The sequence below is a fragment of the Cnephaeus nilssonii genome (genome assembly GCF_951640355.1).
Source record: "Cnephaeus nilssonii genome assembly, chromosome: 1".
Taxonomy (NCBI): domain Eukaryota; kingdom Metazoa; phylum Chordata; class Mammalia; order Chiroptera; family Vespertilionidae; genus Cnephaeus; species Cnephaeus nilssonii.
The window spans coordinates 85,181,431-85,207,633 of record NC_137072.1 but is presented as its reverse complement, the minus strand read 5'-3'; the positions used below and the strand labels follow the sequence as shown (position 1 = coordinate 85,207,633).

General features: G+C 42.4%; 1 protein-coding gene across 1 annotated transcript; it reads left to right on the top strand.

Annotated features, from left to right (window-relative positions):
* Positions 1-1,310: 1,310 nt before the first annotated feature.
* Positions 1,311-25,087, top strand: TMEM165 (transmembrane protein 165). The gene is made up of 6 exons (XM_079778380.1): positions 1,311-1,716; positions 10,084-10,309; positions 18,356-18,531; positions 19,062-19,241; positions 22,696-22,801; positions 23,976-25,087. The coding sequence occupies exons 1-6, from the start codon at positions 1,516-1,518 to the stop codon at positions 24,050-24,052; spliced, it is 966 nt and encodes a 321-aa protein (XP_079634506.1). The 5' UTR covers positions 1,311-1,515; the 3' UTR covers positions 24,053-25,087.
* The last annotated feature ends 1,116 nt before the right edge of the window (positions 25,088-26,203 follow it).

Genomic DNA, 26,203 nt, shown 5'->3' with positions numbered 1-26,203 from the left:
CCCAAACTGTGTAAGAGGCATCCTGGTTACTTTCACAGTAACAGACGCAGGCATACGCCACAGTAGCAGGAAGCAAGGAGTGATGAATTCTGCAAGAAGAGGCATGGGCCTGAACAGGTTTTGGAAGACTCAGTAGTTTACAGTGATAGAATGGAGGAAGTGCATTACAGATGGAAGAACAGCAGGGACCAAGTTTTACTAACCCGCGACATAACATGGTTCTTCAGTGAACTCAAAGTACCTTTGTCCATTTTGCCACAGTTTTGGTGGATTCATTTCTTTCTTTCTTTTTTTTTTTAAATTTTATTTTATTGTCTAAAGTATTACACATAGTAGTACATATATCTCCTTTTTTCCCCCCCATTGACTTTCCCCCAGGTGGATTCATTTCTTGTTCCAGTATTTAGTGATAAGCTTCCTTGGTTCTTCACGAAGTACAAGTTTAATACATGTCAAGTATTTAGAAGAGTGCCTGGCACATGGTTAGCACTTTCTCAGTGAAACTTCTTATAACTACATAGCTCAACTTTTTAAAAGTATAAAATACATTAAAAAAATTCTCTAGCCTAACCTACCATTCTTTCCTGTTTTCTACTCTTGCCCTGCTTCATCTCCATCCTTCAAACATCCCAAACAATTCCTGTCAAAAGCCAAACATTTTAAGAGGCCAGTCTAAAATAGGTGCAACACAAACCATCCAAAAACGGCAAGGCGTTGCGGGACAAGGGCCATGTTCGATGTTTTGGGTCTGGATGTGATTAATTGGCAAACAAATGGTATCTAAAACAGGGCTTGACATTTTTCGTCTGTTCCAGACGAAGTCCTGTTTCAGAGGTTTGTTTAAATAATCGCTTCCTGGCCCTCTAAGAACCTTGTCCTCGGTAGATCGCCTGGAGAATCAGTGAGGGAGTGCGGAACCGGGCCAGGTGTGGTGGTTCTCCCAGCCGGTGCCACGTACCCAGGGCGCTGGGGCTGCTGTGACATCTAGGAAAGGTAAAGAGAAAGGAAAGGCGGCCTGGGTGTCGGGGCAGCAGACTCAGGAGCGGGCAGAGGTAACGAGCCGCGCAGCCCCGGGTCGGTGGGCCCCGAGGGAGGAAGAGGGTGTAGGGTGGGGCGCCAGGAGGATGCGAGGAAAGGAGAGGACAGGAACGTGGCGAAGGTACCTGCCAGGGGCGCCGGGTCCAATGGGAAGAGCGCGCGAGCCGCACCTCAACCTGCCTGACGACGTCACGACGCCGAGGCGGACGCCAGGCCAATGGGAGGCCGTCACGGGCGGGGGCGGGGCCCGGAGGAATCGGGGCCGGGGCGCCCGGAGACAGTTGGCGGAGTCGGGTGGCCACCGCCGGGAGAGGGAAGCGCGAGCGGGCGGCCGGGGACGCCACCGCCACCTCCCGCATGGTGCCGAGCCATCCCTAGGCGGCGGCGAGGCCTGCGGGGCGGCGCCGCGGAGGGGGTCGGGGTCGCGGCTTCCCGTCGCCCACACTTCCTCCTGCGGCGGCCGTCTCGGTGGGCGGGATGGCGGCGGCCCCGGGGAGCGGCCGCGCCTCTGCGCGCCGGCGGCTTCTGCTCCTGCTACTTCCGCTGCTGTGGGCCCCGGCCGGGGTCCGGGCTGTCCCGGACGAAGACAGCCTCCGGAACCAGGAGCCGCCGGCGCCCGCTCAGCAGCTGCAGCCCCAGCCCGTGGCCGCGCAGGGCCCCGAGCCGCCGCGGGCCGAGGTGAGCCGGACGGGCCGGGGCGGGCGAGGCTGCGGGTACCAGGCTCGCGGCCGCCGGGAGCGCCGCCCTCGGCCCGGGGCTGCCGGCGGGGGAGGGGAGCCCGGCCTGGCTCCCGGGGGGTGGGAGACGGCGGGGCGCCTTTCCGGGGTCAGGCCCGGCCCCGCCCGGCTCCGCGTGCGGCGGGGGAAGGGACGGAGCCCGCGGGGATCCCGGGGTTCGGGGGACCGGGATGCTGCTGAGGAGTGCGAGTCTGGCCGGTCCGCTGGGTGCTGTCGAGCTGGGAACCCTCATCCCAAGTCGGAAGTTGCCCCCCGAGGGCAGCTGGGAGGCTTTTCGTATGCCGAGGGTAGAGAAGAGCGTCGGGCTTTTCCTTCTCGGAACCGCTGATCCCGAACGGTGGACCCCGATTCAGCGCTGCAGGGCTGGTGCTTTTGTTTGTCTTCGGACAAATGGACCTGGATTGTTGCGGCGTGACTCTCACTTTTTCACAAACGTGCTCTTGCTTGTGGGAAGGAGCCCTGAGGCTCGCAGAGGGATGAGCGGCGTTTGGCCGGAGCACCGAGCGCTGCAGCGGGGTGGGTGCCGCCGCTAGCCGTAGACGTGTTCCAGAATTGTCCTTGGGCCCTCCCTGAATAGGTGTTAATTAATGTCTTAATTTATGCTCATAGACCCGCTTGGTCACTTGTATTCAAATTTAAAATTTGCTCCACACATCTGTCCTGGGCTTTCTCCTTCCTCCTTTCCAATTTGAATTCCTGAATGCAGGCCTTCTGTCCTGGGACTGGCACTCAAACCCCCCACCCCCCACCCCTCTCACCCGAGGCTCTGTTGAGCCGGTCGTCGCCACCCAGCGACTCTTCCTAAACTTTGAGTTCTGTTTTACTTCTCGGAAATCTTCCCCGAGTTGCCCCTGCCTGCCTGCTGATTGCAGTCCAGCCTCTTCAGCAGGATGTTCAGGTTTCTTCAGGATCTGGCTCCAGCCCACCTCCGGGCTTTTTAGTCACCGCTCCCTGGCTCACGTGCTTGACTCCAGCCGGAGACCGTGCCATGTGCGCTCGGTGGCAAGTCTCTCCAACAAAGGGTCTCCCTGGACAGGCTGCGGTGAGCCGGCAGCCCGCCGGTCAGCGCCTTTCCACCTTCCAGGAGCCAGCAGCTACCTACCTCCTCTCTGTGAGGACCGCCCTGCCTCGTTCAAAGGGATTTCTCTCTTGCTCGTCCCTCCTGGGCTTAGCTGACCCTGTTTGCCATTTCCAGTTCTGAAATTGAACTGAAATGCTGATTCATGACATTTATTCCTATAGAGTTGATCATTTAGTCTCCTGTCATTCTGTCATTTAACTCATTGGGAGTTTCTTTTTTTTTTTTTTCCTCAAACATTAATTATTAAGTAGTAACTTTGCGAGTGAGATATTTTGAATGTAATTTTCTAGGCCTTTCATTAGTTTTAGTCATACAATGGCTAGTCAAACATGTGTTCATTTGAACTCTAAATGACTAAATACAAATTAAATTTGTATCTAATTATAAGAAGTCATACAATTTCTAATTATAATGAGATACAAAATAATACCCTTTAGACAATGTGGGTGAAAAATCTAGTCTTATAAAATAAAGTCATCAGTATCTAGTGAGCATATTTAAGTGGCCTTAAGGATCCTTGTCTTTAAAATTGTGGATGTGGAGGCAAGGGGCAGGCACAATATATGATTTTTGTCTTCAATATTTTGATATATTCTTAGTGGTTATTTTTTGATAGGAATATATTCTAATTTCTATATCATAGTAGAATCCAGTTGTTTTAATTATATTTTCATGTAATTTTTTGATAGGCTCAACTATTTTCTCTACTTACAGTACTACAGCATGTTAGAAGACATTTTTTAAAGGTTGGCTATTTAAACTTATCCTTTTCATGCCACTGTGAGAGTGGATTTCTGAAAATGGAGGGGGGTGGGATCTCTCCTTTACTGGTCATCATTCAAGTGTAAGATGTATTATTAAAATGAAGTTATATCTTACAGGGTGCTTTGAAGCAAGATAACTGAATTTCTAACAGCTTTCTACTTTGGGTATTCTTTTTCCTCTGTGATCAGATAAAAGTTGGGGGAGTTCACTCTGAACTTAGAATTAAACCCCAATATACAAATGAAAAGAAGTACGTTGATCATTTGTATTCACTTATGCAGTTAATGCTTCTAGTGACTTACTCAGTTTTTTCTTATTCCTTCCCTAGGCTGAGTACATAATATAAGAAGCATTAAGTCCTTTTAGTTGAGCGAGGTTAGATAGATTTAATAAAGGTAATTTTTAATTTGCTGCATATTCTGGAAGTCCCAAGAACTGTTCTGGTTAAGTAGCACTGTTGATAAAGCCTATTATCTGACCCAGTACAAATTCTTGATATTTACTGTTTTTTGGCATTTCTTTTATTATCTTTTAACTGTGAGAAAGCCTTCCACACAATATTTGAACTTTTTTTCATTTTCATTAAGTTAACAGTTCTGCTTCCTGCAGTCCAGTCTCCCATTTCTAGCCTCTTTATAGCTAAGATTGAGGCCATGAGATGTGAGAACGCTTTTCTTGCTCAGGATTGCTGTGTCAGAGTGAAGTGAACATTATGTTGCCAATTTCATTGCCTGGTGTTCTACCATCAAAGCAATTCATTAAAATCAGTGAAACACTTAATACCATTCAAATGTCCAAATTTATAAATCCATTAAAAACAATATTCATAAAAATAAAGTTGTTAAAACATTCATTAAAATAAAAATGTATTTGTTAAATCTATATTATTCTAGTATGAATGAACAAGTAACATTAATAAAAAATAAAATATTTAAAAAACAGACTAAACCATCCATAAAAAGAAATGATAGTGAAAAATTATTTTTATTTTTTAAAATATATTTTTATTTATTTCAGAGAGGAAGAAGGGAGAGGGGGAGAGAGATAGAAACATCAATATGAGAGAATCATTGATCTGCTACCTCCTGCACGCCCCCTACTGGGGATTGAGCCTGCAACCCCGCATGTGCCCTGACTGAGAATGGAACCCTGACCTCCTGGTTCATACGACACTCAACCAATGGGCCACACCAGCCAGACCAATAGTGAAAATTTATAGTAAAATATAATCTTTATTGTAATGCAATTTTTTAAAACCAGGTTTATCCATGGTGTCATTGTTGAAGTTGAATGTATATTTTTGTGCACACTTTCGAACTTCTGAAAAAGGTTTTCTGGCTTCTTAGAATAAAGTACTAGTAATGGCTAGGAGATAGTTTTAAACCAATTCTAAGCATTTCCTTCTGACTCTTTTATCTTTAAATAATCTAACCTCTTGTGTGGTAACTTTTGTTGAGCACTTTTTGTTTTGTTTTTTGCAGGGATATCAGTCTTTTTTCTAAGAAAGTATCTTCATCTTCCCTAGTATTTTGTGTAGATGAAGATTCTGACGCAGGTATCTTGTTTTGTTTCAGTAGTCAAACATATGTGTTCATTTGAACTCTAGAACTAGAAGGAATTATTTTTTCATTGTTGACTGTCATTTTCTTCCTTGAAGATCATGAAAGTAGAGAAGAATACTTTCTAAGTGAGCATATATTTTTCTTTTTACAGTTTTTCAATTTGGAACTAATTTTAACTTTGAGTAAAGACAAGTCAATTTCTAATTATAATTTGTTGACCCTGCTTTCAAGATGTAAATGTTTCGGGTTTCAGACCCAAATTAAAATAATGAAATAATGATATTTGTACTAAGGAAAACTCTGTATTTCATTACTTACTATTTCATTACACTATAATTGAAGAGTGGAGTATCAGAATTGAAATGATAGTCACTGCATCTGACTCTCTTGTACACATCTGTTATTTGATTCCCTGCCCATACCTTCTGCCTTTAGACTGGACAGAACTATCATCCTTTCCACACCTTTTCTCTGTGTCCATGTGCCTATTCTCTGACCTCCAGTATTTGTCTTCCTCAATATCTTTATCTTTTTATTGGTTCCTTTCCGTCTGCATACACATGCCCATAGGTTCTTTCCTACTTGGGGAAAGAAAGAAGGAGGCCATTAATTTAAGTCAGTGATGGGCAACCTTTTGAGCTTGGTGTGTCAAACTTCGCCAAATAACCGAACATAACTCGGGTAGTGTGCCACTTTGAGGAAAAAACATTATTTCGCGATATTTATAGTTTAAATAACATAAATGTTTCATCCTCGGCATGCGGCCGCCTCAGCGGCCGCGTGTCATCAGAAATGGCACTGACACGCGTGTCAGAGGTTCGCCATCACTGATTTAAGTCATCCTGACTGCATTATAAGCATACCTCGGTTCATTGCGCTTCGCTTTGTTGCGCTTCACAGATGTTGCGTTCTTTACAAATTCGAGGCAAGACCCTCCACCAGCAGAAAGATTACGACTTGCTTTATTGCGAGGCTCGCTTTATTGTGGTAGTCTGGAACTGAACCCACAGTATCTCTGAGGTATGCCTGTAGTTTCTGTTCTTCAGTTTTATCAACCAAATTTCTATCTAGGATATTAGCTGCTTTTTTACTTTGCTTTAGTCTTCCATTATCTGGCTTGAGCTCCTGTCTTTTTATTCTTTTTTTTTTTCAGTCCTCACCTGAGGATATGTTTTTACTGATTTTAGAGGGGGGAGGGGAAGGGATAGAGAGAAAAAAAATCATCTATGTGAGAGAGAAACATTGATTGGTTGCCTCCCATACGTGCCCCAACCGGGGATCAAGTCCACAACCTGGGTATGTGCTCTGACCAGGAATCAAACCTGCAACCTTTTGGTGTATGAGACAGTGCTCCACAACTGAGCCACCCAGCTAGGGCTGAGCCCCTGTCTTTTTAATGAAATTTCATTTTTGAAGTATAACTTTATCTTACCTAATTGCTAAACGCAGGGCTCTTTTTCAGTTCTAATTTTGACACTGTTCTCTCTCTACTTTTTGAAGAGTTGGACCCCATCTTTGCTGTATGAACTTGGAAAAATTATTTAACACTATTGGTCCTCAGTTACTCCTCTTGTGTTAAGTTGGGATAACAGTTCTTAAGGTTTTTGAGTATTTGAATAATGTATATGAAAATACCTGGCATCTAATTAGTTAGTAGCTCAGTGAACGGTCTTTGTCCCTGTCTTGACCATCTGTGGCGATCTCTGGCCTGGCTTTCTAAATATCTAAGACAGTTTTTGTTTTCTCTCTCTTCTCCCCCCTCCCCTTACCCCCTTTTCCCTAAAAATAGACATTCCTAAGGCTTTTCAACTTAATTTCTAGGCCTTTTCCCATGGGAATTTCATCTACTTGAAAAGCTCTAACTGATAAATTTAGGCTCCCAGATACATGCCCTGAGGCTAAACTCAGAGGTCCCAATTGTATGACTTCTTGGAAACCTTCATTTGAAATGCTTTTTTATCACCTCAAATTGAATGTGTCTGAAACCAAACCCCTTATTTTTATTCCTCTTTCCCACATACCTTGTAGGAATACTAGTATTTCTCTTAGTCAACCAGATAGAAAACCTTAACCATCATCTTTGATTCTCCCCTCTTTTTAAAGTTCTGTTGATTTTCTTTCCATAATGTAGAGAATTTTTTTTCTTTCCCTATTATTAACATTAGTTTTAAGCAGCTGACTTCCTAATTAATTGGTCTGGTGGCTGGTATTTTTAGCCCTGATGTATAAGTCACAGTGCTTTAATTATGTTTGTGTCTTCTACTCAACAACTTTTAAAAGCTTCTTGCTTGCCTCTAAGCTGGGCCATAACCATACAGGATTTTTAGTCTGGGCCCTATATATCTTGTTATCCCAACCATTCATTTGATGGTTTGCTTCCTGTTCTCAGAACATGCCAGTGTTCTTTCACATTGTCAGTCCAGTGAGGGAGGTAAATGCATGTACTCCGCTGCATTTTCAAGTTTGCCTTTGCATGAGTGATAGTACTGAATTCTGCTGAGACTTTGAAGGAGCCTTATAACATGAACCTCAGAACCAACTTCCCTCATCGGTCAGAGATTGCCCCACAGTTGTTAACTCTGTACTTGTGGGTAGTGAATGTGTAAGTGCAGAGCACTTTCTGGTTGGACCTATCTGAAGACTTAGAGCCTGCAAGGAGTTGGTTTCTCTCTATAGATAGATAATAGATAGATAGATAGATAGATAGATAGATAGATAGATAGATAGATAACATATAGATATAGATATAATCTTATTCTCTTCTCCCTTTGTAACCATCAGCTTGTTCTCAATCTATAGGTCTGTTTTCTGTTTTGTTTTAGATTCCATAAGTAAGTGAAATCATACAGTATTTGTCTGACTTATTTCATTTAGCATAATATTGTCAAGGCCCATCCATGTGGTCACAAATGACAAGATTTCATAATATGCCTGTGCCTGTGCATGTGCATGCATGAATCATATCTTTGATTAATTTTTTTGCTTGTATCTGTCCAGTTTTCCCAGTACCACTTACTAAAGAGACTGTCTTTACCCCATTGTATATTATTGCCTCCCTTGTTATAGAATAAGTGAGGATTTATTTCTGGTTGATGCCATTGGTGTATGTGTGTGTGTGTGTGTGATTATACCAGTACTATATTTTTTTGATTATTGTAGCTTTATAACATAGTTTGATATCAAGAACTGTGATCCCTACTTTGTCCTTTCTCTAGATTCCTTTGGCTGTTCAGGGATTTTTGTGGTTCCATATAAATTTTTGGATTAGTTTTTCTTAAAATGTGGTGCCTCAGAACCGGTACTAGTATGAATTAACAAGTAAAATTAAGAAAAAAATAAAATATTTAAAATGTGGTGCCTCAAAACCAGTACGCAACTTTGGGTAAAGAATGAGCATCGTAGAATGATGGACATGTCACTAACTCTTTAAAGCAGCAGTCGCCAACCTTTTGGACATCACAGACCACCAGTTGGCGACCGCTGCATTAAAGTGTTTAAAGTGCTTGTTGCCCTTTTGGAGCTTTGTCACATTTTCAACTTAAATGTCAACCAAAGCATTGTTTTGTCTTTTTATCTGGACATATTATCTCTTAGGATATTTTTAGCCATTAGTGTAGGACCATCGACATATCCAGCTATATTAGACTTCATCTTAGCTACAGTCAACTCTTGCTCCAGCCTATTGAGAGCTTTCTGAATCTTACTCTTTCCTCTAAAGTATTAATGAAATTTATCTCAGCTTCCTGTTATTTGGATGTTTGATAAGCATACCTTGGTCTTTCACACCTGTTACAAATAAAAAGCTAAGAACTTAATCTCAGCTCACAAATTCTTAGAAAAGAAGGTAATTTCAATGTGTGGATATAGTTGGTCTACACTTATTTAAAAACTAGAGGCCCGGTGCATGAAATTCGTGTGTGGGTACAGTCCCTAGGCCTGGCCTGCAATCAGGGCCATCTTCCCCAGCTGGCCCCAGCTGGCCCCGACCCCCGCCACCACCCACCCCGGTTCCCTGTTCATCATCTGCTGTTCTGTGCTTGGTGGCTGGGGGAAGGGACTGAGAGGTCGGCTGTTCCCTCCCGCTTGCTGGCCCTGCCCCGCCCCCGAAGTGGGTGGCCATCAGGCGATTGGAGCCTGCAGGCCAGGGAAAAGAACCAAGAGGTGGTCAGTGCACCTCATAGTGACTGGTCCAGCGGTTGTTCTGGTCGTTCTGCCGTTAGGGTCAATTTGCATATTACCCTTTTATTATATAGCAGTGATGGGCAACCTTTTGAGCTTGGTGTGTCAAACTTCGCCAAAAAACTGAGCATAACTCGGGTAATGTGTCACTTTGAGGAAAAAACTAACTCCAAGACTCTAGTCGCAAATGTTTCATCCTCAGGAGCAGCAAATGTTTCATCCTCGGCATGCGGCCGCTGTCATCAGAAATGGCTACGCGTGTCAGTGCTGACACACGTGTCATAGGTTCGCCATCACTATTATATAGGATAGAGGCCTGGTGCACAGGTGGGGGCTGGCTGGCCTGCCTTGAAGGGGGTCCCCGATCAGGGTGGGGGTCTCCGCTGGGGCGGGGCCAGCCTGGGCGACGGGCCGCCGGTGGTTTGCAGGCCGGCCAAGCCCCTGGCTTTGTCAGGAAGGACGTCTGAAAGACGTCTGGTCTAATTAGCATATTACCCTTTTATTAGTATAGATTGTTTTGTAGAATTGTACTTGGATCTGCATTGTAGCAATCATCAATTAGAGGTTTCTGTCATTACTAATGGCTTTCAAAATGATTACACAGTAAATAAGTCTAATGACCATGACAGAAAAAATATCTTAATTCACATACAAAATAAAAGAATTGTAAATAATGACTTCTTTAAAAAAATAGCTGATGTATATATATTTTTTATTTCAGAAAGGACTCACACCAGCTGTCCCAGTTCATACCAATAAAGAAGATACAGACACCCAAACTAATTTGGGGTTTATCCATGCATTTGTTGCTGCCATATCAGTTATCATTGTATCTGAACTGGGTGATAAGACATTTTTTATAGCAGCCATTATGGCAATGCGCTATAACCGTTTGACAGTGTTGGCTGGTGCTATGCTTGCCTTGGGCTTAATGACGTGCTTATCAGGTAAGTAAGTGTGCTTTTCCTTCTAGTAAGTTTATTGGTTTTAAGCAATAGCATGGTGTTTGGTATTGAGTCACTAAATCATTCAATTAATCATGGAATTTGGTTCATATTCCAGAGTTTTATAAAAAGAAAATGGTTTTAGTTCCTAAATTCCTGAAAACTATACTGCATTTTTAAAATTAAATGTTCAGCTATTCAATTAAGATACATATTCCTCATTTATTTATTGGATTGGAATCCTTACTTTTGTTGTGTATTCTTGCTTTTTTTCCCTTTTCAGTCCAGATAAGCTTATTTATGTCTAATATCTTACAAGTAGAACTCAAGCAGCCACAGAGAATTGCATATTCTCCTGTTGAAGGACATTTGATATCAATAACTGAGGAATCACTCTTGGTTTATTGTGTTCTATTAAGCTATTGTTACCCATTATAGTAAAGGAGTGAAACGTTCTTAGATTCCTAGTTTGTGCTGCTATTACATAGGCTTGCTTTTCAAAGAATTAGCCCATGAGAAAGTAAACTTACCATTCAATAATTAGACATAATTTAGTCTCTGATTCAGAAGCAACCTTGAGCCACGTAGTTGGGTAGAAATAGTAAGCTTCCTCCTTAGAGTCAGACTTGGGCCAGGGTCTGACTGTGCCATTTATTAGTGTAATGGTAAGTTACTGCACCTCTTTGAGTTTCAGGTTCCCCATCTGTAAAATGGAAATATCTACCTACCTTATAGGGTCACAAGTGCTCAGTCATTCACCCTGTTCTTTCCTCAGCAATTTCCATTTCTGGCTGCCTAGATGCTGGTAGTAGTTTACGTCTTTTAAAACATGAGTATTTTAATGATTAAATTAATTTGACTACTTTTCATATTTTAGAAATTAGCATTAGCGTTATTCGTATTTCACAATAAAAACAGTTTTCTCTTCCAAAGTAAATTTTGATTATAGGAAATAGAAAAAGTGGGGAGAGTTGTAAATGGTAAAGTTACTTGTTTGGAATGAGTTTCAATAAATTAGAGAATTTTATTTTTGAAGCTTTGAGCTTCGAGATAACTAGAAGGCTATCCTTTCTGCCCATTCCCTCACCGGAAGCTGGCTCCGTCAATTCCCCCAACATCTTTGTGTTCATACCCATTTCCTCAGCTGTAAGTGGGGTTAGTCTCTCCTGTCCTGACCCTCGGCCCACCTCCCTCTAGCTGCTGGTGCTGTCTGACAGCTCTTCTTACCTGTACTATTGAAAGGATAGGTTTTATTTGTGGTCTTCAAACCTTTTCCTCGTTTATCTAAAATAATTTTGAATAAGTATATACCTCCTGTCACATTGAAGTGATCTAAGACTTGTCATATTAAGCTTAAGGAGTTGCGGAGATCTAATTTCTGGTATAGTATACAAAAACTGTATGGCATTCTTTTAAAACGGGCTGAGGGACGTCATGTCTCCCCCCCACCCCACCCTGTGCATGAATTTCGTGCATCAGGCCTCTAGTGTATATATAGATATATGTGTACATGTACAACTTATATATCTTACAGATGTATAATGTACATGTACATTTTAAAAAATTTTTATTTATTGACTTTTAGAGAGGGGGAAGGAGAGAAAAAGGAAGGGGACAGAAAGAAGCATCAATTTATTGTTCCACTTATTTAACATCCATTAGTTGATTCTTGTATGTGTCCTGACAGAGTCCAACCTTCAACCTTGGGGTACCAGGACGACGCTCTAACCAACTGAGCTACTCAGCCAGGACTTTATACACATAATTTAATATGTATCGTTATACACAGATTGATACATTACTTCAATCTATCACCCATATTGTAATTTTGTTAATTGACCTAATATTCTCTATGGCAGGATCTTTTAGTATTTTAATCTGAAATGTTTACATAGCCTTTGCTTGTGTTTTAGCCTATTTACATTTTTCAAAGAATACAGCCCCTCTAGTGGACTATTTCTCATTTTGTGTTTGAAATTTCCTTATGATTACATTGAAATTATGCATTTTTTTCTTTTAGTTGATCTTCATTGTTGAAAGTATCATGTCTCCCCCGCCTCCTTTTTTTTCCCCATTAACCCCCTTCACCTTGTCCCTGCCCCACCCCAGGCCTTCACCACACTATTGTCTGAGTCCTTGGGCTAAGCATATATGCATATAACTTCCCCAGTTAATCTCTTCCCACCTACCCACCCACCCCCACCTTCTCTCTGAGATTCATGGGCCTATTCCATACTTCTGTGTCTCTTCTATGTCATTTTGTTCATCAGTTTATTTTGTTCATTAGATTCCACATACGAGGGAGATCATGTGATACTTGTCTTTCTCTGACTGGCTTATTTCACTTAGCATAATACTTTCCAGGTCCTTCCATGCTATCTCAAAGGATAAGAGATCCCTGTTTACAGCTGCATAGTATACCATGGTGTAAATGTACCACAGCTTTTGTATACTAATATATACCATATATATATTTTTATTGATTTCAGAAAGGAAGGGAGAGAGAGAGAGAGATAGAAACATCAGTGATGAGAGAGAATCATTGATTGGCTGCCTCCTGCACACGCCACTCTGGGGACTGAGCCCATAACCTGGGTATGTACCCTGACCAGGAATCTAACCAGGACCTCCTGGTTCATAGCTCGATGCTCAACCATTGAGCCATGACGACCGGGCACCCCAGCTTTTTTATCCACTCATCTACTCATGGGCACTTGGGCTGTTTCTAAATCTTGGCTGTTGTAAATTGTGCTGCTATGAACATAGGGGTGCATATATTCTTTTTGATGGCCAAGAGTCATATGAAAAAAACGCTCAAAGTCATTAATCATCAGAGAGATGCATATTAAATCGACAATGAGGTATCACCTCACACCTGTCAGAATGGCTACTATCAACAAATCAACAAATGACAAGTGCTGTGGAGGATGTGGAGAAAAGGGAACTGCTGGTGGGAATGCAGACTGGTGCAGCTACTATGGAAAACAGTATGGAGTTTCCTCAAAAAATTAAAAATAGAACTGCCATTTGACACAGTGATCCAATTTCTATAAATATATCCTAAGAAACTCAAAACACCAATAAGAGATTATGCATTCTTGACTAGAACTCTACATAGCTGAGGTTTGACCCTATAAGAGCATCTTATCTGGCCCTCGCTATGTTAGTTTTATTCATTCAGTTAAGATTTCTTTATTTCTTCCTTTGCAACTAATATGCAATCTTTAGGGAAACATTTTAAGACTGCAACTACCTTATTCCCCTCAGTTTAGCATCAGTTGATGACTCCTTACATGATTTAAATCTTCCCCTGATGCTTGCAAAATGGGCTTTCTAACTCCAGTACCCCACCACACTTACCAGTGAGCCCTGCATACTACTTTACAAAGAGCTCTTCCTCATCTCCCATTGGTTTGTCTTCAGTATGAACTCATGAATTTCTTTTTCCAGTGGTTTATAATTAACTAGAGGCCTGGTGCACAAATTTCGTGCACGGCTGTGTGTGTCCCTCAGCCCAGCCTGCACCCTCTCCAATCTGGGATCCCTATCACAATCCAGGACTGCTGGCTCCCAACCACTCGCCTGCCTGCCTTCCTGATTGCCCCTAACCGCTTCTGCCTGCCAGCCTGATCACCCCCTAACCACTCCCCTGCCATCCTGATTGATGCCTAACTGCTCCCCTGCCAGCCTGATTGCCCCTAACTGCCCTCCCCTGCAGGCCTGGTCACCCCTAACTGCCCTCCCCTGCAGGCCTGGGTCCCCCCCAACTGCCCTTCCCTGCAGGGCCGGTCGCCCCCAACTTTCCTCCTCTGCTGGCCTGGTCACCCCTAACTGCCCTCCCCTGCAGGCTTGATCGCCCCCAATTGCCCTCCCCTGCAGGCCTGATCCCTCCCAACTGCCCTCCCCTGCCGGCCATCTTGTGGCAGCCATCTTGTGTGTTGGAGTGATGGTCAATTTGCATATTACTCCTTTATTAGATAGGATAGAGGTCTGGTGCACGGGTGGGGGCCAGCTGGTTTGCCCTGAAGGGTGTCCTGGATCAGGGTGGGGGTTCCTTTGGGGCGTGGGGCAGCCTGGGCGAGGGGCCTGTGGTGGTTTGCAGGCCGGTCACGCCCCCCGGAGACCCAAGCGGAGGCCCTGGCATCTGGGACTTATTTATCTTATATAATTGAAACTTTGTAGCCTTGAGCAGAGGCCTGGGCCGGCCAAGGTGTGCAGGAAGCTTGGCTTCCTCCATTGCCGGGGAAACCCAAGCCTCCTATTTGCTCTGTGGCTGCAGCCATTATTTGGGGGATTTATTTATCTTCTACTAGAGGCCTGGTGCACAAAATTTGTGCGGGGGGGGGGTGTCCCTCAGCCCAACCTGCACCCTCTCCAATCTGGGACCCCTCGGGGGATGTCCAACTGCCTGTTTAGGCCCTTTCACAATCCAGGACTGCTGGCTCCCAACTGCTCGCCTGCCTGCCTGATTGTCCCTAACCACTTCTGCCTGCCAGCCTGATCACCCCCTAACCACTCCCCTGCAAGACTGATGGATGCCTAACTGTTCTCTTGTCAGCCCGATCATCCTCAGCTGCCCTCCCCTGACAACCCGGTCATCCCCAAATGCCCTCCCCTGCATATTCCCTCTTTATTAGATAGGGTTTTTTCTTTAATATATTGGACAGCCCTAACTGGTTTGGCTAGGTGGATGGAGCATTGGCCTGCAGACTCAAGGGTCCTAGATTTGATTCTGGTCAAGGGCCTGTACCTTGGTTGGGGGCACATACCCATTGGGGAGTGTGCAGGAGGCAGCTGATCAATGTTTCTCTCTCATAGATGTTTCTAGCTCTATCCCTTTCCCTTCCTCTCTGTAAAAAATCAATAAGATATATTTTTTAAAAAAGAAACATTTAAGATTCCTCCATATCTGCCTGGCTGGTGTGACTCAGTGGTTGAGACCCCAGGCTGCCGCCGCTGGGAGGGGATCGCGCTGTGGGGGTGCACGCCCCTGCCAGGCTGAGACCCCAGCCCAGGCTGTCGTCCCTGGCAGGGGATCGCGCCGTGGGTAGTGAATTTGTTTTTGTTTTTTATGAAGGGTCAGGAGGGCCTCTGGGCAGCATTCCACCAGGCCGCTTTTCAGGCTCTCAGCGGCAGCCTTCCCTGAGACTGGGGGACTCTGGCGGGGCTGAGAGTACTGGGCGCTGCCATCTTGTGGCTATGGGTGCCGCCATTTTTGTGGAGTGATGGTTAATTTGCATACTGCTCTTATTAGATAGGATATTTGAAACTTTGTAGTCTTGAGCGGAGGCCTGGGCCAGCCAGGGTGTGCAGGAAGCTTGGCTTCCTCCATTGCCGAGGAAACCCAAGCCTCCTGTTCGCTCCGTGGCTGCAGCCATCTTGGTTGGGTTAATTTGCATACTCACTCCTGATTGGCTGGTTGGCATGGCTTGGTGTAGCAGAGGTACAGTCAATTTGCATATTACTCTTTTATTAGATAGGCTTACTTAACTATATTGTCGCTTAAATCATCCCAGATTTGGTGGCTGAGGCCCCTCCAGGCTGGCTCCTGTGTCCTTATGACATGCTCCCATTGTTTATTTTGTTCTTACTTTCTAGTATAACACGATAGTGCAGGCTCATCTTGTGTCTTCTCTGCCCAGTGTTGGAATTAGCCATTTCTCTGAGGAGCCTTTCAGTGGGGAATGGTATTAGAAACCAAGATCTGGGGGTAGCAGGGCCTGACAGCAGGGCTAGGACCTAACCCATGTCTGCTGGCTCCAGCTCTAGTGAGATCTTGAGGTATCTCCAGCAGTGAGGACAGGGTCCTGCCCCAAGAGAGAGGAGCTTGTCACTGACATTGTCCAAATTTGCCCGTGTATGGTGATAATAAAAAGGTTGACCTTTATTTGTCTATTTTATCATTGGTTTTGATTCTCAAAAGACAACGCTTCCCCATGGCCTGCATCAAGCAAACCGCTCCTACTGCTCCCCACCAGCCATGGGAAGCCACAGCGGGCAGACGTGTTCTGGCCACCTTCAGACGCTGGTTGCTACAGGTGTTTTGTAAGGTCTGTGACTAGAGTGGGCCTAACTCATTCCCTTTCTCAGACAACTCCAATATGTTTATGGCTTTAGTTACTTACCCCAAAGTCACCATTTATCAAGGTGGAGATGAGGCAGAGCTACACAGAATGCAAACCCAGGGATGAGATGCCATGTAAGAGGAGAGATTTAAAAAACCCCCACAAGATCTGGGTGAAAAATGGCTCTGTTACTGAGATGTCTTTGCTTCCTGGCCTTTTATTGGACAGAGCTAGAAAATACATCTCCGTCTGTGTGTGTGTGTGTGTGTGTGTGTGTGTGTGTGTGTGTGTGTACTAACACATACATAATTCAAATATAGATGTACACATCAGCATAGGTTTGGTACATTTCTAAACATGATTTAATTTTTTTTTTCAATTTTGTAATATAATGAAATAGGGTCTAGTTCACCTATGACAGTGGTCGGCAAACCGCGGCTCGTGAGCCACATGCGGCTCTTTGGCTCCTTGAGTGTGGCTCTTCCACAAAATACCATGTGCAGGCGCGCACGTACAGTGCGATTGAAACTTTGTGGCCCATGTGCAGAAGTCTGTTTTCGGCCTGGGCGAGTCTATTTTGAAGAAGTGGCGTTAGAAGAAGTGGGGGTGTTGGTCGCATGTGACTCGTGAGCCGCGGTCTGCTGACCACTGACCTATGTAGTTGTATACCTGTTGAGGCAAATTTGTAAGTGTTGTACCCATTTTATAAAGGAAGAGTAATTATATTTATTATATATATGGAAATGTCCTTTGGCCCTTGCATATTTTCTTTCCCCCCTTCCATATTTTTAAAATTTTAATTACTGAACTGATACTAATGTATTTCCCAGTTAGGATTTGGGTTAGTTTTTGTTTGTTCATTTGTTTTTTTAAATGATTTGAAAGAGAGAGGAAGAGGAAGTGGGGGGTAGGGGGGTGGGAGGGTGGGGGAGAAGCATCAACTTGCTGTTCCACCCATGTATGCATTCGTTGGTTGACGCCTGCATGTGCTCAGATTGGCAATCAAACCTGCAATCCTGGTGCATTGTGACAACTCTTCAACCAACTGAGCCACCGTCCAGGGCAGGATTTGGGTTCTTGTAGGTCCAAGTATAGTTTTTGTATAACTTATATAATTGTCCTCTTAACAATGGAAAAGAATGGAACTGAATAAGTTTGAGTTTATTGTAAATGTTATTTTAATGTAATGTATAAGGAATTCATTTTCTTTCATAAGACTTATTTTAAATAGCTACAAAGGAGCAGAGTTTAAATCATACCATATGAGAATCTTGTTATAGTTTTTCAATATATAAGTTTATAATTTAACCTTTTGCACTCGGATGTCGAGTGTGACTCGACACGGTTAGCATTAGAATAAAGGAATCAAGAAAAAAGCAAGCGAGTGCAAAGGGTTAAAGATTTGCGATGAAGAAATATCACTTCCATGGGAACTTGGTGTAGCTTCCAGGTTATAAGATTTCGGGATCCTTAGAGGACAGCAAAGTTAACCTTCTACCTAAAGTACTAACATGTCTAGAGGGTTCTGTGGAACACGTGCCATCTTCAGTTGGAATGCTGATTTTTTTTTTTTAATATATTGATTTCAGAGAGGAAAGGGGAGGGAGAGATAGAAACATCAATGATGAGAGAATTGTTGATTGTCCGCCTCCTGCATGCCCCCTACTGAGGATCAAGCCCACAACCCCAGGCATGTTCCCTAACGGGGAATTGACCCCTGACCTCCTGGTTCATAGGTCGATGCTTAACCACGGATCCATGCTGGCTGGGCAAGGAACACTGATTTCTAGATAAACTATCTTAGGTCACTGGCTAGACCTCAGGGTTCAATATTGGTGAAGGGAAAGAAGTGGATTTAAGGTTATTATGCATTAGATTAGCTTCTAATACAAACCACTATTCTTTTAAAACGGGAGTAAATTATGGTTTCTGAAGGTTGTGATATTTGCTAATTAACCAGATATACCATGGCATTTTCTTCCAGTTTTGTTTGGCTATGCCACCACAGTCATCCCCAGGGTGTATACCTACTATGTTTCAACCGCATTATTTGCCATTTTTGGCATTCGAATGCTTCGGGAAGGCTTAAAGATGAGTCCAGATGAAGGTCAAGAGGAACTGGAAGAAGTTCAAGCAGAATTAAAGAAAAAAGATGAAGAAGTAAGTCGTAGCACTGTTAAATATCTGGACCAAAAAGGCACTCAACTAAGAAGAAACACTGTCCAGGTTTTTCAGTGGTCATCCATAGCTGTGTGATGTGTGGGTTTCACAAAAATAGCTTATTTTGCTTAGTTTTCATTCTTACACCTGGGTGTGATGAGACTCTCTCTGGGTTAGTGTGAATGTGGTAAAGAGAAGAGGTGGGGCTGAATACTAAACGTATGGAATCAGGTTCCTTAATTATAAACTTCCGAAAAAGCAGGAACTGCTTTTCCCTACAGTATCTAAGCTAGCAAAGGATCAGTAAATACTGTTTGATTTGTTGGGGGAGGAATGCAAGCATTGAAAATATGGTATTTGTTGCTGTGTGAGACAGTAATTCAAAAGATAAGTTTGGGGTCACATAACTTTAGTTTCTTGGAGAATATTCCATAGAATTTAAACACTTTTTAAAGAAAGATTAAGTAATTTTGTTCAGTTTTGTTGGCTTCATGGGATCAACGTTTTTTTGTGTGTGTTTTTTAATTTAGTTTCAACGAACTAAACTCTTAAATGGACCAGGAGATGTTGAAACCGGTACAAGCACGATACCTCAGAAAAAGTGGCTGCATTTTATTTCACCCATCTTTGTACAAGCACTTACATTAACATTCTTAGCAGAGTGGGGCGATCGCTCTCAACTAACTACCATTGTTTTGGCAGCTAGAGAGGTAAGTGAGCATAACTAATGTTACTTCACTCCAGAGGACACTGGACAGAGTCAGGGGTTATTTCATATGCTAGAGTATTTATTTTAGCCAGTAATCCTGCTGCTCTTTAAAAGTGACCTCCCAGTTTCTCCAGTCAGTGAGATGGTATTCTTATGTGCAAACTTAATTGCTCTCTTTTGATTCATCTTCAGTTTTGCCAGAATGATGCTGTGACAGTTGGCTTGGCTTTCTTCTCTCAGAACTTTCCTTTGTATAGTAGCTGAGAATATAAGTTGATATAATTTTTGAAGGTCAGTTTGGCATTAAATACCTAAAACTATAAAAGTGGGTATCTTTGGGTTCTTCCGTTCCTTGTGCAGAGATGACTTAGAAAATTTAAGTCTTAGTCCTAGGATGATAAGCCCCAAAAGACCTCAGATCATCTGTTTCTAGCCTTTGCTCTGTTGATGAACCACCTGAAGCCCAGAGATGGGGCGAGTTGTCAGAGGACATGCACTAGTGGGTCGCAGGGAAGCAGGGACAGGGACTAGAGCCAAGGCAGGTCTGTCTTCGAGCCTTTCCTACCATATCTTGTTCGTTGTTATCAAAAGCTACTTACTTAAAAGATACCTGGTTTTAAAAAAATTTTAATCTCTCTTTTGAGGGTAATAGTAAAGTTTTACATGAAGTTAATACTAATATTCAGATTTATTATCAGCTGAGGAGATGGTTGTGGAATTTTCAGAATGTGCTCCTGCTACTTTTCAGGCTTTTCTTATTAACTAATATTGTTTATCTGTTAAATTGCATTGCTTTGTCAGATTTTTGTGTGGTTTTCAAAAATGTTTTTATTGATTTTAGGGAAAGAGGAAGGGAGAGGGAGAGAGATAGAAACTTCAGTGAGAGAAAAACATCCATCAGTGCCTCCTGCATGGCCCTCACTGGGCAATCAAGCCTACAACCGGGGCAGGTGCTCTGATGGAATCAAATGGGTGGCACTCAGACACTGGGTCACGCCAGCAGAGCGCCGGCAGAGCTAAATTACATTTTTATCTGATGGTAGGATTTAGATAACTAGCTTGATTACAATGTTTTTCATTCCTAGGAAATACCATACAAGAACAGCTTCCTTAACAAAGACTGCAGTTAAGATAGAGAACAGGAGTTGAAGGCGCGGACTGAGATAGTTGGGGCAGGGCCATTTTGTCAGAGGAGCTTCAAAAATGCTGTATTTGGGGGAAAATAATAGAATTTGGCTTTTCGTTTGATTCCTATATTTTAAAACAAACTTTCTTTTAAAATGTCACTTTATTGGCTTTGCCCTATCATTTTCTTGATTTCCAGCCTCTTTTATTGGCTTTCAGATCACAGAACTGGGACTTGAAAGTAAGTGACCACTTTGTTGTGGAGGTGGCAGTCCTGTGGGTGGGCTATCAGAGGACAGAATCATTGCATTTTTCTGAACACTACCATCTGAATGGCACAGTGGCTTGTGAAAGGCTCAGGGTTCCGTCTGTATGAGTTACCTTGGTCTAGTAGTGTGGCACATGCTGACTGGGTTTGAGTCTCTTGCTATAAGATCCCATTTCCACAGCACCTCCTTGTGACCTATTTTGTGGGTTGTTCTGTGAAACAGTATAATGCATGTAGGGTCCCCAACACAGTGAGCACTCAATATTAGCCACCTTCTACACTACCAGCACCATGGGGATACATGTTTTTGTCCCCTTAACTTTTTTTTTTTTTTTTTGGTATTTTTTGTATAAACCATGTAGTCTAGTTCAGTCCATTTAAGTCTGAACTTCATTTCTGTTTCCAACATAATTTAGTGTTCCCACATTGGATTCCACAGAATCCTAGTGTCCTTTGACATGTTAATGGGTACTAAGCAAAAAATAAAAATGAGAAGGTTCCAGGGTCAACTAAATTTGGCAGTAATACATCCTGGTTTTTTGTTTTGAAGATTGAGTATACAAAATAACAAATACTGAAAAATCCTTTATTAAAGGAACTATTTAATCCAGTGATTTTTCAAATATAATTTTTAAAAATATATTTTTACTGATTTCAGAGAGTACGGGAGAGGGAGAGAGAGAAACATCAATGATGAGAATCACAGATTGGCTGCCTCCTGCACGCCCCACACTGGGGATTGATTGAGCCCACAACCTGAGCATGTACCCTAACTGGGAATTGAACTGGGACCTCCTGGTTCATAGGTCGACGCTCAACCACTGAGTCACGCCAGTTGGGCCAAATATCGCTTTCAAATAGAATGAAAGCGTCTTCTGGCTTACCAGTTTTAGAAGTTATACTACACACTTTGGGAAATGCAGTCCCACTCTCCTGTTCTCAGTAGGTGTTTCAAAATGTCTCCATTTCCTTAGTTTCTGCACATACACTGCATACTCCTCAGCAGCCTCACTTACCACTTCAGAGAGAAGCAGAAATCATTCTACTACATTCCCACCCATCCCCAGGCAGTCCTTTACCTCCTGGGATTCTAGCCCCCATGTCTCCACTTAGAGTTTAAATCTTTGCCTTTCTCCCAACCAAATTTTTGAACATTTTAGCCTGCAGATGTTTTCTCATCTAAAAAAGTTTACCCCCTTCCTCAGTTCTACTTCTCTTCCAGATACCACCTTCTTCCTCTCTCCCCCCGTCTCAACGTGCTTGACTGATGGGAACAGGGTTTGGTTCTACTTCCTTACTTACAAAACCCAATGAACTCTAGTTGGGGCCTCACAGGTAATGTTGATATAGTGCTTGGAGTTCATTGTAGCACTCGACAGGTCCCACTTTGCTCATCTTCGGAGGCTATTTGCTTGGCCATCTTTTTCAGTGTCTTTTGAGTGCCTCTTCCTCTGTCATCCCTTCAGTCTTGCTAACATCCTCTGCATTCTCCCAGCGTTTTTACATTCAATCCCATAGCTTATTCACCATTGAACTTAACTGACTCTTGACATTCTCCTCTTGTCATCCATAAACCACTTCTCCATTGCTTCCCCTACCTTTTTAATCACTTTGGTATTTATCCACAGAACTGTAACTGAGACACTTGGGTGCCATGCCTGAGGACACAGTGGAGAATAGGGCACAGGGTCTCTGTTCTTAGGAAGCATGGTCAGACTATACTGTAAAGGTTACCAAGTTTCCTCACAAACAGATGTTGCCTTCTGGAAGAGAAGTCTCCCTAACACTGAGCTAACTATTGCCTGTGAATTAAGTTTAACAACAGCTGAAAGGTTGGATTAGGGTTTTGATTTTGCACATTTTTTTTCTTTTATCTCTAGTCCTAGTATAATTGAAACATATTTCTTCAAGCAGCTATTACAGTTTCATGAATCTACATCATAATTCTTAGAATGGTTTTGTGCTTTTTTGAGTTGTTTTTGACCTCCATTTCAGTGCTTAGTTACCTTTCTCAGGTAACAGTTTCAACCCTGGTTTTAAATTAATGTTACTTTGCTTCCAGGACCCCTATGGTGTAGCTGTTGGAGGGACAGTGGGACACTGCTTATGCACTGGATTGGCTGTAATTGGAGGAAGAATGATAGCACAAAAAATCTCTGTCAGAACTGGTACGTTTTGTTTTTCTTTTAATTACAAAGAAAATGCCATGTCTTAATTCTTGGAATCACTGAGAGAGCTCAGAAAGGAAAGGGGCAGTTCATTTTAATTATTTAAATGTTTTTACTTCTGAAGTAGACTTGGTCTTTGTAATACAAATCTCTTAAGAGGTCCATTGTGTTGCCCCTACTTTTGCAAACATGGACTGTTTGTCACATGTGAAGATGTAAAATACGAATTCATCCATAAGCATTACTGGATTCTTGGTAGCTTTTTGTTAAGATTAATTTGCAGTAAAACAGTCATCATGTGGAAATAGGAGAACTTTTGGGCCTAAAAATAATGTCTTACAAGATTGGGAACCATAGGTAAAGACTGTATTTACTGATTCTGTTCAAAATTTCATACATACTTGGTAGGCCCAAAAGATGGTTCTTTGCTAGCCAGAAGTTGTTGGATGTGCTCTTTTATAACTGGATTTTAAGATGAATTCTGTTGCTTGTCAATACAATTCTGTCATTTCTCAAAGCAGTGCTGGAGAAGACACTAATTCTTACTATTCAAAGTCAGGCATGTTAAGTGTTTCTTTGCTGTGGAAATGGGGTCTAAGCCAGTGGTTCCCAATGTGGGGCACACACCCCACAGGGGGGCAATTTGATTTTTAAGGGGGGCAATTCGAGAATGAGTTATTAACAGTGAATTTTTTTGCATTTCTTATGGTTCTAGGGGCCTCATATACAGTATATACATATATAGTGACATATTCATGCATTTCAGTTCTGTTTTGGAATTTTATTTGCTATTTTTTCATATCACTTCATATTATTTTTTTTAACAATTTCTTAGTGATTTCTTCCTCAGTACTTCAGCTGTCCTTTTTTTTTTCTCTTTCATGAATGCCATGTTCTTTGGAAGCATGTTTAGACCAAGTTAATGGCCTTTTAGGCTTCCTCCATGTGAATAGGAGTTCACTTTTTGAATAATAAGAATTATATGTCACAGGGGGGCAATCAGGATTTTAGAGATGCTTAGGTGGGGCATGGCCAAAAGAAGGTTGGGAACCACTGGTCTAAGCTTTCTAATTTGTTTTTAAGGTTAATTTACTTGACTGGAAAAATAATGGGCAACATCTTGGCTTCCTCAGAGGAATTTTGCATTATTTAACTTGTTTCTTTTCTCTTACAGTGACAATCATAGGAGGCATCGTATTTTTGGCATTCGCATTTTCTGCACTATTTATAAGTCCTGATTCTGGTTTTTAACAAGCTCTTTATTCATGTAACTCTTGTGTTTATGTACATAGTGTACATTGAAACTAACAGTGATGGAAAATACTGTATTTTATAGCAATGAGTTATTATGATGTCCAAAAGAAATAATCATTGATTCTATTTGCAACATGGATTTTTAAAAAGAAACCTGACGTCTAAGTGTGGATTTTTCTTTTCTCTAGGATAATCATGTTAATATGGTCTTTGTTTTAAGGACTCTTTTTGCTTTTGGTGGGGGGCAGTATATACAGAACCATTGTGCAGTGGGGTCTACCATTTGATTTCCTTTTTCAGCACTGACTAGTTTGTAAGGAATATATACATTTTTTTCCTAAATCACTGAGGTGCTTTAAGATATTTATCTTAGAATTTTTCCTCCAAGCCAGTAAGCAGCCATTTAATCCTAAGTCTTTTCAAAATTAAGTTGTTTAAAGAAGAAAAAAAGAGAGCAAGAAAAGTGTATTAATTAGCTCTTCCACAGGTTCCATATCCAGTGATTCAACCAACCACTGATCAAAAATACTTGAAAAAATGTTACATTGTTGCTGATGTATATTCTGTAGTTAGGCCTACAATGATAGGTTGTGTCTGTACTGAATATGTACAGACTTTTCCTGTCATTATTCCCTAAATATAGTATATCAACTATTTACATAGCATTTATATTGTATGAGGTATTATAATCTAGAAATGATCTAAAGGAGATATGAGTAGGTTACATGAAAATACTCCACCATTTTGTATAAGAGACTTGAGCATCCCTGGGGTTGAGGGGAGGGGTCCCGGAACCAAATCCCTCAGACACCAAAGGACAACTGTACTGTTATTTCAATAATATGACAAGAATTGTTTGCCAGGCCATTCTTCCTTTTTTTAAAATTGGGTAGAAAACCCAATATAAAAGAGTCAATATTTGACAATGTGGAATTACCAAATTAAAGGAGAATACTATGAGTGTATTCATATTTTTTCTATATTGAATAAACAATGTAACAGATAAAATGTAAATAAAGTGGTATGACCAGTGCTTGTTTTCCCTTTTGTTATACAAGTTTATAACTTTCTAGTTGATCTAAGTATTGGGAATTATAGACCAGTTTCAAAAGTTGATGTAAAGTAACAGGCCACACATGGTTCTAAAGCACTCTTACTTAACCCTCACATAGTTCTATGAGATGAAAGGAATTCACCCAAGGTTACATGATAGACTAGGGAGTCAAATCAGTTTAATTCTAGAACCCTTAATCATGGCTCTCTAATTGTCACGTATTTTCTAACTTGACTACTAACTCTGTTCCATCCAAGCAGCAGAACTGCTTTCTCCCAGCCTGATGTGTTAATATTACTAGAGGCCCGGTGCATGAAAATTCATGCACTGGAGGGGGGCGGTCCCTCAGCCCGGCCTGCCCCGTCACAGTCTGGGAGCCCTCAGGGGTGGGAAGCGACCCAGCAATCAGGGGAAGGTGACGCCCCCATCACACCTCTGCTGCTGCCACTGCCGGCAGCGCAAGCCTTGGGTGGCCCTGGGAGGCTGGGGGACTGGGGGATTCTGGAGGCAGGCGCATGGAGTGGCCAGGCCTGCCTGCCCCCCCCCCTCCCATGGGGCTGAGGGGACTGTGTGCTACCATCTTTGAGGGTGGGGCAGTCAATTAGCATATTCCCTCCTTATTGGCTGTGGGCACTGCCATCTTTGTGATGGCATGAGGGTCAATTAGCATATTCCCTCTTTATTAGATAGGATATGCAATAACATTGCCATTAATCGCCTCTTTAAACCCAAAGGACAGTTCTAGAGAAACTCCCACATATTCCTTGTGTGACTTGAGCTACTACAAAAGTTCACAGTAGATAGTACATTTGTAACTTGAAGAGATTTAGAAAGAATCTAATCTTGCATATAATAGAATCACCCAGCAGTAGCAGTGTCAATGCAGCAACCATTCTGCACTTGTAACTTTGTGGGGAAGACAGCTAACTGCTACTGGGAAGAGAGCTAAAAGTAGCTGCCAGCTAAAAAGTAGCAGTAGCACATACTGATGAAAAAGTCATGTTTTGAAACTTTATGGTAGGTAGAGAACTCCTTACAAAGGTAGAAAATAATGTCCGCTAATTAGACTAAAGTACTATAAAGGAATTTCAGGT

Coding starts and splice junctions, on each gene's coding strand:
- TMEM165 (XM_079778380.1), top strand. CDS start 1,516: ATGGCGGCGGCCCCGGGGAGCGGCCGCGCCTCTGCGCGCCGGCGGCTT. Junction 10,310..18,355: donor CTTAATGACGTGCTTATCAG/GTAAGTAAGTGT, acceptor ATTTTCTTCCAG/TTTTGTTTGGCTATGCCACC. Junction 22,802..23,975: donor AAAAATCTCTGTCAGAACTG/GTACGTTTTGTT, acceptor TTTCTCTTACAG/TGACAATCATAGGAGGCATC.